General features: G+C 47.8%; 1 protein-coding gene across 1 annotated transcript; it reads right to left on the bottom strand.

The window, feature by feature from the left end:
* Positions 1-5,483: 5,483 nt before the first annotated feature.
* On the bottom strand, positions 5,484-11,479 carry LOC123053184 (glycine--tRNA ligase, mitochondrial 1). The gene is made up of 9 exons (XM_044476604.1): positions 11,133-11,479; positions 9,222-9,604; positions 9,028-9,145; positions 8,156-8,350; positions 7,850-8,074; positions 7,365-7,424; positions 7,141-7,221; positions 6,657-7,062; positions 5,484-5,955 (listed from the first exon to the last, which is right to left on the bottom strand). Exons 1-9 carry the CDS (start codon positions 11,412-11,414, stop codon positions 5,705-5,707), a joined length of 2,001 nt encoding a protein of 666 aa, XP_044332539.1. The 5' UTR covers positions 11,415-11,479; the 3' UTR covers positions 5,484-5,704.
* Positions 11,480-13,909: the final 2,430 nt, after the last annotated feature.

The raw sequence follows: 13,909 nt of genomic DNA, 5'->3' as shown, positions 1-13,909 counted from the left end.
TGAGCTACAAATTATTAGAACTGACAATGCATTCAACAAATATATAAATCAAAATCCAATTAGGATATGAACTGCACATCTCATAACTAAAATGTACTGACCATATGCACAACAAGAGCATTAAACTGAATTATGCATTGAACATCACCTAATGCACTCTTTTCTCATATTACAGTAGCTAAAATCTATTCTTTTCTCATATTACAGTAGGTAAAATCATAATCCACGCAGTACCAATATGCATATAACAGAATAAATGTTAGCCCATTCTCTGAACTTGCGTCCGCAACACACAACAACGCAGAAATGTACCCACATAATCTGCACACAATAACTTTTCCCCCAAAATCCCATCAAAACATCACCTGCATCGATGCATTCAAAACTACCCTCTTGTTCCCCCAAAATCCCATCTTCTAAATGCGCCCACTTTTTCCCCAAAATCCCCTCAAAGCATCACATAACCCTAGCCTCAATCCTCCAAGCCATTACCTACTACCACTTCCTCATGACTAGTACTACGGATACACACAAGAACCACCTAAATATCAGTCAAAATCGTCAAGAACTGGACTAATCATCGACGGCTCAAAACCTAACCAACCTAATGCGGCCATGGGTTGGGTTTGTACCACAATAAGGAGGGAACTCTGGTGGTTCCCGAAGCCACGGCTCCATGCCGTTCTCGATCATCGGCGTCGAGGTCCACAATGGCGTCACCCGGGGTCGCCTCGGAGACATCGAGGACACGAAGGACACGAAGAGCCCCTGGCTTTGGTTCCGGTTTGTGGTAGGGGCATTTTTCTAATTTTCCCATGCCGACCGTGCAGTTGAGGGCCTACAAGGAATTTTAGTGCAACACAAGGGGTTTTCTGCATAATTGTGGCTGCGGCCCTACACTGTCAATGTGGCACACCACGCAGCAGTGATTCGAACTGTTTTGTAGTACGAAACAGTTTCAACAATATAGTTAATGACTTTAGTGGGGGTTTTAAGTTCTGTATGACTCTGTTCCCACCAGGACAATTTTATGTACTAATTGTGGTGTTAACCCAAAAAAGAATATCTAGGAATACTTCTATTGTCGGATCAAGATAACTCACATTGTTAGAGTAAATCCGAGGCATACCGTCGATCATCCGAGGACCAAGCAATCACATGAGCACGACACCGAGATTTGTTAACGAGGTTCACCGATATGGCTACATCCCCGTGAAGGAAATATGCTCTAGAGGCAATAATAAAGTTATTATTTATTTCCTTATTTCATGATAAATGTTTATTATTCATGCTAGAATTGTATTAACCGGAAACATAATACATGTGTGAATACATAGACAAACAGAGTGTCACTAGTATGCCTCTACTTGACTAGCTCGTTAATCAAAGATGGTTGAGTTTCCTAGCCATGGACATGAGTTGTCATTTGATTAACGGGATCACATCATTAGGAGAATGATGTGATTAACTTGACCCATTCCGTTAGCTTAGCACTCGATCGTTTAGTATTCTGCTATTGCTTTCTTCATGACTTATACATGTTCCTATGACTATGAGATTATGCAATTCCCGTTTACCGGAGGAACACTTTGTGTACTACCAAACGTCACAACGTAACTGGGTAATTATAAATGTGCTCTACAGGTGTCTCCAAAGGTACTTGTTGGGTTGGCGTATTTCGAGATTAGGATTTGTCACTCCGATTGTTGGAGAGGTATCTCTGGGCCCACTCGGTAATGCACATCACTATAAGCCTTGCAAGCATTGCAGCTAATGAGTTAGTTGTGGGATGATGTATTACGGAACGAGTAAAGAGACTTGCCGGTAACGAGATTGAACTAGGTATTGAGATACCGACGATCGAATCTCGGGTAAGTAACATACCGATGACAAAGGGAACAACGTATGTTGTTATGCGGTCTGACCGATAAAGATCTTCGTAGAATATGTGGGAGCCAATATGAGCATCCAGGTTCCGCTATTGGTTATTGACCGGAGACGTGTCTCGGTCATGTCTGCATAGTTCTCGAACCCGTAGGGTCCGCACGCTTAACGTTTCGATGACAGTTATATTATGAGTTTATATGTTTTGATGTACCTAAGGTTGTTCAGAGTCCCAGATGTGATCACGGACATGACGAGGAGCCTCGAAATGGTCGATACATGAAGATTGATATATTGCAAGCCTATGTTTGGATATCGGAAGTGTTCCGGGTGAAATCGGGATTTTACCGGAGTACCGGGAGGTTACCGGAACCAGCGGGGCCTTAATGGGCCATAGTGGGCCTTAGTGGAGAAGAGGAGAGGCGCCCAGGGCAGGGCCGTGCGCCCCTCCCCCCTAGTCCGAATAGGACAAGGAGAGGGGGGCGCCCCCCCCCCCCCTTTCCTTCCTCTCTCCCTCCTCTTTCCCCCTCCACTCCTAATCCAACAAGGAAAAGGGAGGAAGTCCTACTCCCGGTGGGAGTAGGACTCCTCCTGGCGCGCCCCCTCCTGGCCGGCCGCACCTCCCCCCTTGCTCCTTTATATACGGGGGCAGGGGGCACCCTAGAGATACAATAATTGATCGTTTGATCTTTTAGCCGTGTGCGGTGCCCCCCTCCACCATAGTCCACCTCGACAATACCGTAGCGATGCTTAGGCGAAGCCCTGCGTCGGTAGAACATCATCATCGTCACCACGCCGTCGTGCTGACGAAACTCTCCCTCAACACTCGGCTGGATCGGAGTTCGAGGGACATTATCGGGCTGAACATGTGCTGAACTCGGAGGTGCCGTGCGTTCGGTACTTGATCGGTCAGATCGTGAAGACGTACGACTACATCAACCGCGTTGTGCTAACGCTTCCGCTTTCGGTCTACGAGGGTACGTGGACAGCACTCTCCCCTCTTGTTGCTATGCATCACCATGATCTTGCGTGTGCGTAGGAATTTTTTTGAAATTACTACGTTACCCAACACCCCAGGGCCTGACTACGGGCGCTCCTCCCCGTGACACCGTCACAATACCGCACACCGGCCACCCAGGCGCCGGCACACGCCGCCGGCTCCCCCTTGCGCGCATGTGCTATTATGTTGGCATAGTTTACATCGTGTGTCTACCCTCGCTATATATGAGAGGCCTAGGATACAAGTGTCCTACTAGGACACGACTCCATATCCTATGTAAACACAATACAACTCATAGTCTAACTGTAACCTACCTTGTACACAATATTCGACACAACTCTAACAAACTCCACCTTGGCGAATATTCTCGACCACCTTGAATTCGTCAACGCGTCAAACTTCCATGTACATTAGACTTGAGCTTATCCCATGAGAACCGTTGCTACTCCAAAGACTCCATATGACTCCACCTGCAACTTGTAGTCCCTTCTTTTCTTGACCACAGCCAACACTCGAGCAAAATTAAGTTCCTTGTTACTCTAGTTTGTGCTCCCAACTTTCAGAGTATCCGTCAACACCATCACACGCCATCACACACGATCACTAACCTGCATGACAGTGAACAACTCACATATTGGTGTCGCATATAAGAGTTACCTGAACTCAACATCACCGCTCCTTTCTTGACTGCCTGTCTGAAACTTGAAGGAATTTCACCATTGTTTTTAGTCATCCCAAGTCAAATTCGCAGTTGTCTCATCACATGTATGACCATCAGAGCCCTGGCCCGTCTCCATGTCCGTGCATACCGCACGCCTCGCCGCTATTACCACGCCGAGCCTCCACTGTCCCAGTCGAGTCTCAAGGGTCGCGGACCCACACCACTCACCCCCACTGCAGAGTACCACCGATTATCACCGACCGATGACGAGTTTCACGCTTCCATCAGACCACTGGGCTCCAGTCTGAACTAAGTGTCCCTCGCTTTTCCCGCTGAATAGGCTTCGACTCTCTATGCACTTACGCCGTAACCCCTCAATCAGCATCGAGTGAAATCCTCCAGACTCCAGCTCCACCTTCAACATGACTCCATGGTAGATGATCAGTCCACCCCTGCGCCTCGTCGACTTCAAGCTCCGTCTACACACCACCTTGAATCAATCCCGCGCCATAGTCTTGTCGAAGCCGCACAAGCCCTCGGGCCTGCGCCACGTGTTTCCACGTCCCAGAAGTCGGTCACCATCAGCATCACGCTCCTATGTCGTCGTTGCCGATCCCACCACCGTCTTCTGTACCAACCGACTTGCATCGATCCGTCAGACTGTCCAGTCCAACCCAGCCGAAGTAGTCCGGCTGCATGACACGCTCGAGGCTCCCAAATCGTCTTCCGCGAATTTTCATCCATCACATCACAACTCCATCCTAGCTGAATTGACTTCCCGCAACGCCTTTAAGCATCTCTGTTATGCCAACAAATCTTTCACTCTTGTCTGCCATAACCCAAGGTTTTCAGTTTCATGAACTTTTCCACATTAAATCAGATACCCATTGGTGCCATAGTTCTTTGTACGATTGACTGTGTGAAAAATAATCCAAGCTATCAACGCAAAACACCCTCTGGTCTTCTCACGTGGCGTAGCTCATAAGCCCAACTCCGAATGCTAGCTTTTGCCTTGTCAATGTCCCAGCTAGTACGTATCGCTTGATGGATTTCTTTTGCTGATTTGATCTGTTGCCTTCGTCCGTGCCGTACACGAGGACCCGGTCCTCTTTTTGGTCCAAAACAAATCTCGAATGAAACCTTTCCAGCTGTGAGTCCAACTCTCCGTGTATGCCAAGCCGCCGCTGCTATTGGGCCCTGCCCACGTATGGGCCACACGAACAAACAGGCCTCCACGCGCTAGCCGGCTGTACCGCCGCCTCGCGCTACTGTCGCTCGCATCTCGCCGAGTCAACGCATGAACCGATGACCGATCTCACCAAGAACTCGCCCGATCTGCCGAATCGACTGCACGACCTGCTGCTACAAGGCCGCAACTCACTGCAAAGCATCCAACCACGCGACTGCTTCTTGCACACGCTCCGCTGATCCAATTTCGTCGAGAACCACACCGGCCACCGCAGCCAGCTACGTCTCAAACTCGATACTTCCTCTAGATCAACACGATCCGCATCGATCTCAAACCTTGCTCATGATATCACTTGTTAAAGTAAATCCGAGGCATACCGTCGATCATCCGAGGACCAAGCAATCACACGAGCACGACATCAAGATTTGTTAACGAGATTCACCGATATGGCTACATCTTCGAGACCTGACTACAGGCGCTCCTCCCCGTGACACCATCACAATACCGCACACCGGCCACCCGCACACGCCGCCGGCTCTCCCTTGCGCATCTGTGCTATTATGTTGGCATAAGTTATATCGTGTGTCTACCCTCGCTATATATAAGAGGCCTAGAATACAAGTGTCCTACTAGGACACGACTCCATATCCTATGTAAACACAATACAACTCATAGTCTAACTGTAACCTACCTTGTACACAATATTCGACACAACTCTAACACACATGACAAACAATATCAATCCGACCAAAAGAAAATCATGCACACGTCTCTTCCATTTAATCACACGAGATGAGCATGTAGATACAGTAAATATTGACAGGGAACGGATGAAAACCATACGTGAAGGGAAAACAGGACTAGGATTACAGGGCAACGCTCTATTAGTATTTCTGTTAACAGGACACACATCGGAAACTCAGGAAGCCAAACATCATTCAACCCATGGAAGACTCTTCGACTGTACCCTTCAGGTTTCTGAAGCTTCTTCCTCATCGGTGGCCAAGGCGGTATGTGCTGGGTATCTCCACATGATGTCTGCCCAGGTGCTCTGCCCATCGGTCACTTCCTTCACAACCAAAGCCACCTCGTCGACCTCCACACGGATCTGATCCTTGCTGTCCCGGTCACGAACAGTCACACTTGTAGTTGAGTCGACTGTGATCGCCAGGGGGACGCCGATTTCGTCTGTCCTTGCATACCGCTTACCAATCGAAGTGCCTGCAACAAGTAGTACCAGAGGCACAAATTACTTGCCAAATGTACAAGATAGTGTTTCCCCTCCTGGCAAAAAATGAACTGAGGCGAATTTGCGATGCTCGCCAACTAAACTTGCCATCCTCGACGAACATAAATTGCCATGAAAAATATTCAATTTGCCATGCCTAAAAATCTGACGTTTGCTGGATATTCGGGTCCTAAAAAAATAGTCTAGTATGGAAATTGACATAATAGCCTATTTTGAAGAACGAATTCTGTTGCATGATTCATTCAATAGAAACATGTTGAAAAGAAAACAGAAACCAGGTTCCAATAAAATAATCCACTGAAATAGTGCAACAAATATCGAAGTTCACCAAGGCAGCAAACTGGACAGAAGTTTAAGAAATTGATGATATCTCATGCGGTAAATATCAACATTTTAACTAAATGTTTTGATATTTAACCTATTTTACCAAAGAATGCCTAGTGGAACTTTGGACCTACAAGCGACCACAAGCAGTTTACAGTCAATCGACAAAATATCAAGAACTAGTTCTCATCCATCTCACTCTGGAAGGAGAAAATATCAGTAAGGTGAACCAAAGATCAAAAGCAAAATTTAGGTGTAAATGGAGAACCAATCATAATATGCAAATTGCAACGCTTCATATGGCTAGAATAGAAATAAACGCGATGGTTTTCTATAAGTTCAGTGGTACCTGTGATGTCGATAATGTGAGAAATCCCTGCTGTTGTCAAAGCTTTTGAAATTTTCTTGGCAACAACATCAAATTTCTCAACCTTGACCAGTGGAAACACAGTACACTTAATTGGAGCAACAAGAGGGGGAAAACGAAACACATTCAACTGCTCATCATCTGTCTTGCCAGTCCTTTGATAGAAGCAATGTTCGAACAAGCAGTAAATAATTCTCCCTATGCCAAATGATGGCTCTATGACAGAAGGAGTGAACTTCCTTTGATGTTCCTTTTTCTTCTCCATGTTAATTGAAACCATATTTCTCTTTATGGTAACATCCTTCCCAAGGGTACAAACCTTAAACTCAACATCCCCTTTAGACTCTAAAGCTGCTTTCATACCCAGAGCTTCAGTTTCACCCATGGCCTGTCAGCGGAGAAACTTAAGTGTTGGCCAACACAACAGCAATAAGATATGACAAGTCAATGTGGAGACGAAACTTACTTCCAATGCTTCGAGAACCATCTTTTGGTCCCCTTTGAATGCAAGACCAAGCTCCTTCTTTGATGGGGTTATAACTAACTTCTGAATGTGCCAAGATGAAACTTATCATTAGCAAAGAAGATAATTCGAGAAACTCACCAAAGCATCAAACTGCAAATGTTTCAGTAGTAATAATTCAATTATTCAGTGTACAATGAGAAACTTGTATCATAAATAAGCCTCACCTCCACTTCTCTGGGCTCTGCGAATTTTTCATGAGCTTCGAGTGGAACACCACTTTTATCCTGCTCAATGTAGAGAGTAGGATAGTATTAGTTCTATTAGGATAGTCATGTGCAAAATACACTTCACACAGGAATACGTCAGCACTCCACTATTTTTTGGTCTAGAACTATAGAACAAAGGAGTACCAAAGAGGCGACAGTTAGTGGATGAAAAATGCACTTATCTCTTAATAAAAGGGACGAATACTTTCAAAAACTCTAATGGGAGAGTAGTTGAGCTAACAAAACATGTTTGACAATATAATTCCAATTATCCATAAAGTAACTCATTAACCTAAAAGAAATGGTGAAGGGTTGCGATTCCGTACAAGTGGTTTTCCAACAAGAAATATCCAGCTCTCGAGTTTGATACCGACGGATAGCTTTCGCAGTTGTATAGTACAGAAAACATTCTACTCGCAGTACTACCGAATGATGATACATACCGAGTGGGCACGCAAGTCATACGCTGACCTATCAGCAATTCCAACACACTCGATCCATCCATAAGAGCATTCAATCTCTGCATCCCAACAATCAGCAGCATAGTGAGCCATTTCATTTGGCAGATGCTGCCGGAACCGTAGACGGTCTTTGTCAATCCCAAGCTGCGTCAAGAAGAGATAGACCCTTCCAATAAAGAAGCCAAGGGTCTCATTGTTCACAGTTCCCTGCCGGTTGCAGCAAGTGTTACTTAGACATACATCAAAATTAGTGGAATTAGACAATACTAGAAGTATACAAAATAGTACCTCAGAAACAGCTTCACCGAGCCTAACTCTAGTGGCGGATCTTCCTGTCAGTTGATCTTCTCTCGGAAACATCAGGAACTCTAGATCAGAAACATCACTAAACTTTGGATGAGACTTGTCCTCTGGGTCCACAAAGTGCTCAATCTCCGCCAACGTAAATTCACGGACTCTTAGAAGGCCTTGACGGGGAGATATCTAGTGAAACAAATTCGTCTTAGACCACAGAGGTTATTAAGCAATGCCCTACAGTTATTAGTAGTTATTGCACCGGTTTCCACCACAACCACTCCAGTTCATCTCAACAGTAACTGGATAATAAGTCGTTGGTAAAAACATATTTTTACCATTGAGTTACATTATTCATATAACCTTCGTTAAAATACAACTTCTTTTGTCATTTTCATCAGGTCAACTAGCTTTGACTGTCTCACTGCTAGTTTTGGCCCCAAAAGATCATTGTCAGTCTCGTAAGAGCATAAGGTTTCTTTGGAAAAAATAATCCCAGACGGGACGGCAAAAGAGAACAGGGTGTTGAAGGAACAGCAGCAAGATAAATAAGTACATTTTGTTGATGGTGGAAAGGAGAAGATAGCTTGAACCAGTGGCAAAAAACAGAGGAGCTCCTTGTATGTTGAATCCGAATACCCGACAAACAAACTGTTTTATGTACCAAACATGAACAATGCCATCAAAAAGAGTTTTTCATATGTTTTACATCACATGGTAGATTGCAAATTAAACACCGGCAAATATGTTAATGAGTAATCAATATAAACCCTTGTAAAGGTGTCAATGAGTAGAGGATCTAAACCCAAGAAAAATTGATAATAAAAGTAAAGATCCCAACAGAAGATTAAGCAGTTAAGTCATGCCTCGTTGCGGAAAGCCTGGCCGATTTGGGCTGCAGCGAAGGGTAGTTTGTTGCCATTGTAGTAATACAAGTCTTTGAAGTTCACAAAGATACCCTGTGCTGTCTCTGGCCTCATATACCTGAAAAACAGATGTAGCACATGAGCTAAAACTATATTGAACAAAAGAGAACATACTAAGCTGTTTTCAATCTCACCCTGCGCTCAAACCTGATGGTCCAATGGAAGTCTGAAACATGAGATTAAAGGGGTATGGATCTGACAATGGATTCTTTGTGTCAGGAGCAGCAATCCCATACTCCTTAATCTTAGCGCCTAATTGTTCTGCTGACAGATCATCCAAGACAGCAAGAATATGGTTTAATTCTTCTTCCTTCTGTGGTGACAATGTATTGTCATTCTCGAGCTTCTCCTTACAGAAGTCCTTGAGTAAGTGATCAGCACGATAACAGCTGCCTGTCTTTTCATCTTTAACCATCAAGTCCGTAAACTTTTCGACATGGCCAGAGGCCTTCAAGACAACTTCTGGTGTCACACATGGACAGTCCACCTCAAGCATCCCTTCCTCCAACACGAAATGCTAAGGAGGAGAAAAACACAAGTAGATGATAAGTTGGTTATCTATGCATAAAATATAAATACTGTGTTCTCAGAATTTACATAAGAAAATATATCAAATAATACTATGCTAAAGATTACTAGAATGATACCTTATGTATACATCGAGATTTAAATGCATGGATTTGGAACGTTTCTCATTTTCTTGTTATCATAGGGGTAACGTTCAGTGCACATCTCAATAACACTGAATTGTGACTTTTGTCTGTCACTAACATTAATGAATATTGCGGTTTCTAATTATTTGTTACTGAAATAGGTTGTTTTTTCCAGGGCATCAACAAAATCAACTTAGGAGCTAGTATAGCAGTAATCCAGCAGTCACTAGGCCCTGAGCAGGCGCCCAGCCAGCAGTTGAGATATACAGAACAGAGAGGAAAGAGGCACCGCCCCCCCCCCCCCCCCCCCCCCACACACACACACAGAGGTCAAACTGGATCACCAGTGTACCCGGCATTTGTGCAAATGTCATATGAGTGTCTGAGTTGGTTGACTCCAAGTGTACTAGTTGTACAGGTGTGGGTTGCATACTGAGGAAGCCAACAAAATAAACGTCTACCATCATTTTGCTTTCTGTGTACCCATTTTCTTTCTTATTTATCGCCATAGGCCCAAAGAGACTTCCCATCGATTCCGGTGTGGGGCAGAATGAACTGACTAGCAGTGAGTGGTTCGGCAGCGCAAGTGGACTCATTGACCAGAGCGCCCAAGTTGGTTGCTATTCCTTCTGTAACTAAGAGGGGGTAGTAAATTAGCTAGCAACATTTGCAACTTTCTAGACCCTCTGAGTCACAGTGTGGATCATTCTAGAATTTCTGCTAGTCAAACAGCATTAGGTTTCACCATCAGCATACAAAAAGAACCAACATCCTTACGACTAAGTTGATATTACTAGATGTACCATGAAATATAGCTTAATAATGTATACTTAAGTTTTTACTGAACACGGTATACTTTCATATAAATTGATGGTCAAGGTTTCACCTTGGAGACCTACAGTATGGCTTGGAAGTAGTAGAATTTAAGGCAGCAAGTTCAGTATAAGGTGATCAGTTCCTCCTAATCTCCTATATTCACAAAGCTAAAGTTTACAAGTTGAGGAAACCAGGCTAGTTTGCTGCTGATCAACAAAATGATTTAACTAGAAAGACGATCGCTCCAATTTACATTACAGGAGGAAAATTTAGCTCTAAAGTGTCAAGTGGCCACATTTCTTGATTGGAAGCTAGCCAATTTCAGCAACGGGCACATGCTACACGACACCACAAGTAATACAAATGCAAAACAAACACGGCAAGTCGAGACCAAAACTGATCACCCAGTATAAGTAGCACCAACTGGAGCCTCTCTCGCCACAATTCATAACCAAAAAAGGCGAAAGGGGCCACATTCCCCTCGAAACCCACGAGGACTCGCCCCCAATCAAGAATCTCGTCAAACCAGGACTCTACAAGCTCGCGAAGTAGTAGAAAAGAGGCATGTCAGGCAACCTGGCGCCAGAAGGCGAGGACGTTTGCCTTGACGGCGCACCCTGGCGGCCCGTAGTCATAGAGCCCCGCGACGCCTCCGTAGATCTTGAAGGACGGCACGTAGAAGAGGCGCCGCTCGAGCGTGTTCCCCACCGCCACGCGGAACGCCTCCCGGTTACCCGCCATGGCTGCGAGCTTCCGGGTTGTTGAGGTGGCGCCAGCTGCAGCAGCTGCTAGGGTTTGGGGTGGGTGAGGTTTTGCTGCGATGGCGCGAGAGGCGGACGAGAGGAGGCGGAGGAGCATGGAGAGATGGGTCGTGCGGGGTTGGAGATGCGACGCGGGCAGCGAGACGCCGACGTCTGGGGCCCGCTAGCAGCGTGTGGTGACAGATGATTCACAAGCTATAGGCCTGGATAATAAGGACTTGTACAATGGGGTGCTTAGAGAGATGCTTAAAAAAAACCGGGCGTTTCTGAAGCACCGGTGCCTATTTCTACAGAAGAGACGCTTAGTGAAGCGTATATCATGTACAAATAAGCACCGGTGCTTAAGAAAAAACTGGTTTATTTCTCTAAGCACCTCACATTGTACAAGGCCTAATGAAGTCGAAAAAAGAAGGACGGCCATAGAAAACATCCGTCGCCTGGTTGACCGTTGGATGGACGCGGGGCGTTCGATCTACCCATCCACGTGTGCAACCTCACTTGCAACAAGAGCGGTGTTAGAGCATCTCCAGCCGTTGGCCCCCCAGGAGGCGCTGAAAATCGCCCCCTGGGGGCGCACCGGCGCAAAACCGCGTGCTGGGGCGTGATGGCCCCCAGTCGCGGCGCCCACGTTTTTTTTTTTGAAAATTAAATTCTGGTACAAACACGGCAAATTCAACCAAACTACGGCGAGTTCATACATATTTAAAATATTTTACAAAAAAGGAAGAAAAAAAAGCTACTAGGCCCGCCGTCTCCCTCGCCGCTCCTCACCGCCCGCCGCCCTTGCAGCTCTACATGCCGAGGAGGTTGTAGAACCGCGTGTAGTCGTCGCCGCCATCGTCGTCGTCGCCTCCTCCGCGGCCGCCGTCCCTGCTGCAACCCTCCCCAGGTTGGCGCGGCGGGTTGGACGGTCCGGGGGCGTCCTCGTCGTCGTCGGTGTCGAGGATCACCACGCCGTGCTCGTCCTCGCGCCCACGCTTGCGGGCGGCTATCTCCTCCAGGGCCCGGCGCTGCCGGACCATCTCGTTGCGGAGGTAGTCGTCCCGCGCCCACTGTAGGGCGTTCTCGTCGGAGAAGCCGCGCCGAGCTATCTCCTCGTACTCCGCGGGGAGGTCGGGCTCCGGCTTGGGCCTGACGAGGACGAGGCGGCCAGAGGCGGGGGTAGAGTCGTCGATGCAGACGCCGGAGCTGCGGGTGCGCGCGCTGACAGGCGTGTCCTGGGGCTCCGGCTTGACGGGACGGAGGCAGGGGAGCCGGACGACCGGCCGGACGAGGAGGAGGACGCCCCCGGGTCCATGCACCTCGGCGTCCACGAGCTCCCACGCCGACGAGAGAAGGACGGGGGAGCGGGGTACTCCAGCCTCGGCGTGTTGCCACCCTCAATGTACTCGAGGACGGCCTTCAGCGTGCGGCCGGGCACGCCCCACCATCGGCGCCGGCCTTCGGAGTTGAGCCTTCCGGAGGGCACGACGCCGTTGGTGGCCTCGAGCTACTCGGCGTGGCGGCGGCGGAAGTACGGCTCCCACAACGGGCTGCCGGGGACGTACCGTGGACCTTCCTTCGCCGCCCGCGGCAGGGAGGCACGGATACGCGCGATCTCCGCACGCCGCGCCGCCCCGGTGGGCGGTGGTGGCACCGGGACCCCGCCGGCGCTGATCCTCCACGTCCCGGGCACCCGCATGTCCGGCGGGACCGGGTACTCGACCTCGTAGAGGAGCCTCGCTTCGTCCTCGTGAAGGTGGCGGCGGCCGAAGCCGTTCGCCGCCGCGCCGTCACCTGGGAAGCGCTCGGCCATGGTGAACTGGCGACGGCGAGAGGAGAGGGAGGAATGGGGGAGAAATGGCGCGTCTGTGTGTCACCGGCGCGCTGTGGGTCGGCTTATATAGGCGGGGGCGCCGCGCGTACGCGTGGCCGCCGTGTGTACGCGTGGCGGGCGAGGGACGCGCGGCGTACGGTCTTCACTGCGCCGCCCGTGAGGCATCAATGGAGGAGGCTGACCGGCGCGGCAGCTTTGGCATTGATTCGCCACGGGAAGCGAGGCGATGAGGACGACGAAGCGGCGAGAGGAGAGACGAGTCGCTGGCAAGGAGGGCCCGCGGCTCTTTCGCGCCAAAAACGATTCGCCCGGCGCCCCCCAGCGCCCCCCACCTGAAGGAAATATGCCCTAGAGGCAATAATAAAGTTATTATTTATTTCCTTATATCATGATAAATGTTTATTCATGCTAGAATTGTATTAACCGGAAACATGGTACATGTGTGAATACATAGACAAACAGAGTGTCACTAGTATGCCTCTACTTGACTAGCTCGTTGATCAAAGATGGTTATGTTTCCTAGCCATAGACATGAGTTGTCATTTGATTAACGGGATCACATCATTAGAACAATGATGTGATTGACTTGACCCATTTCGTTAGCTTAGCACACGATCGTTTAGTATTCTGCTATTGCTTTCTTCATGACTTATACATGTTCCTATGACTATGAGATTATGCAACTCCCGTTTACCGGAGGAACACTTTGTGTGCTACCAAATGTCACAACGTAACTGGGTGATTATAAATGTGCTCTACAGGTGTCTCCAAAGGTA

The sequence above is a fragment of the Triticum aestivum genome, chromosome 2D (genome assembly GCF_018294505.1).
Source record: "Triticum aestivum cultivar Chinese Spring chromosome 2D, IWGSC CS RefSeq v2.1, whole genome shotgun sequence".
Taxonomy (NCBI): Eukaryota; Viridiplantae; Streptophyta; class Magnoliopsida; order Poales; family Poaceae; genus Triticum; species Triticum aestivum.
Note: the sequence above shows the minus strand (reverse complement) of the source record. Positions and strands in the feature narration are given on the sequence as shown.

Coding starts and splice junctions, on each gene's coding strand:
- LOC123053184 (XM_044476604.1), bottom strand. CDS start 11,414: ATGCTCCTCCGCCTCCTCTCGTCCGCCTCTCGCGCCATCGCAGCAAAA. Junction 9,605..11,132: donor TCCTCGCCTTCTGGCGCCAG/GTTGCCTGACAT, acceptor TCTCCTCCTTAG/CATTTCGTGTTGGAGGAAGG. Junction 9,146..9,221: donor CCATCAGGTTTGAGCGCAGG/GTGAGATTGAAA, acceptor TCTGTTTTTCAG/GTATATGAGGCCAGAGACAG.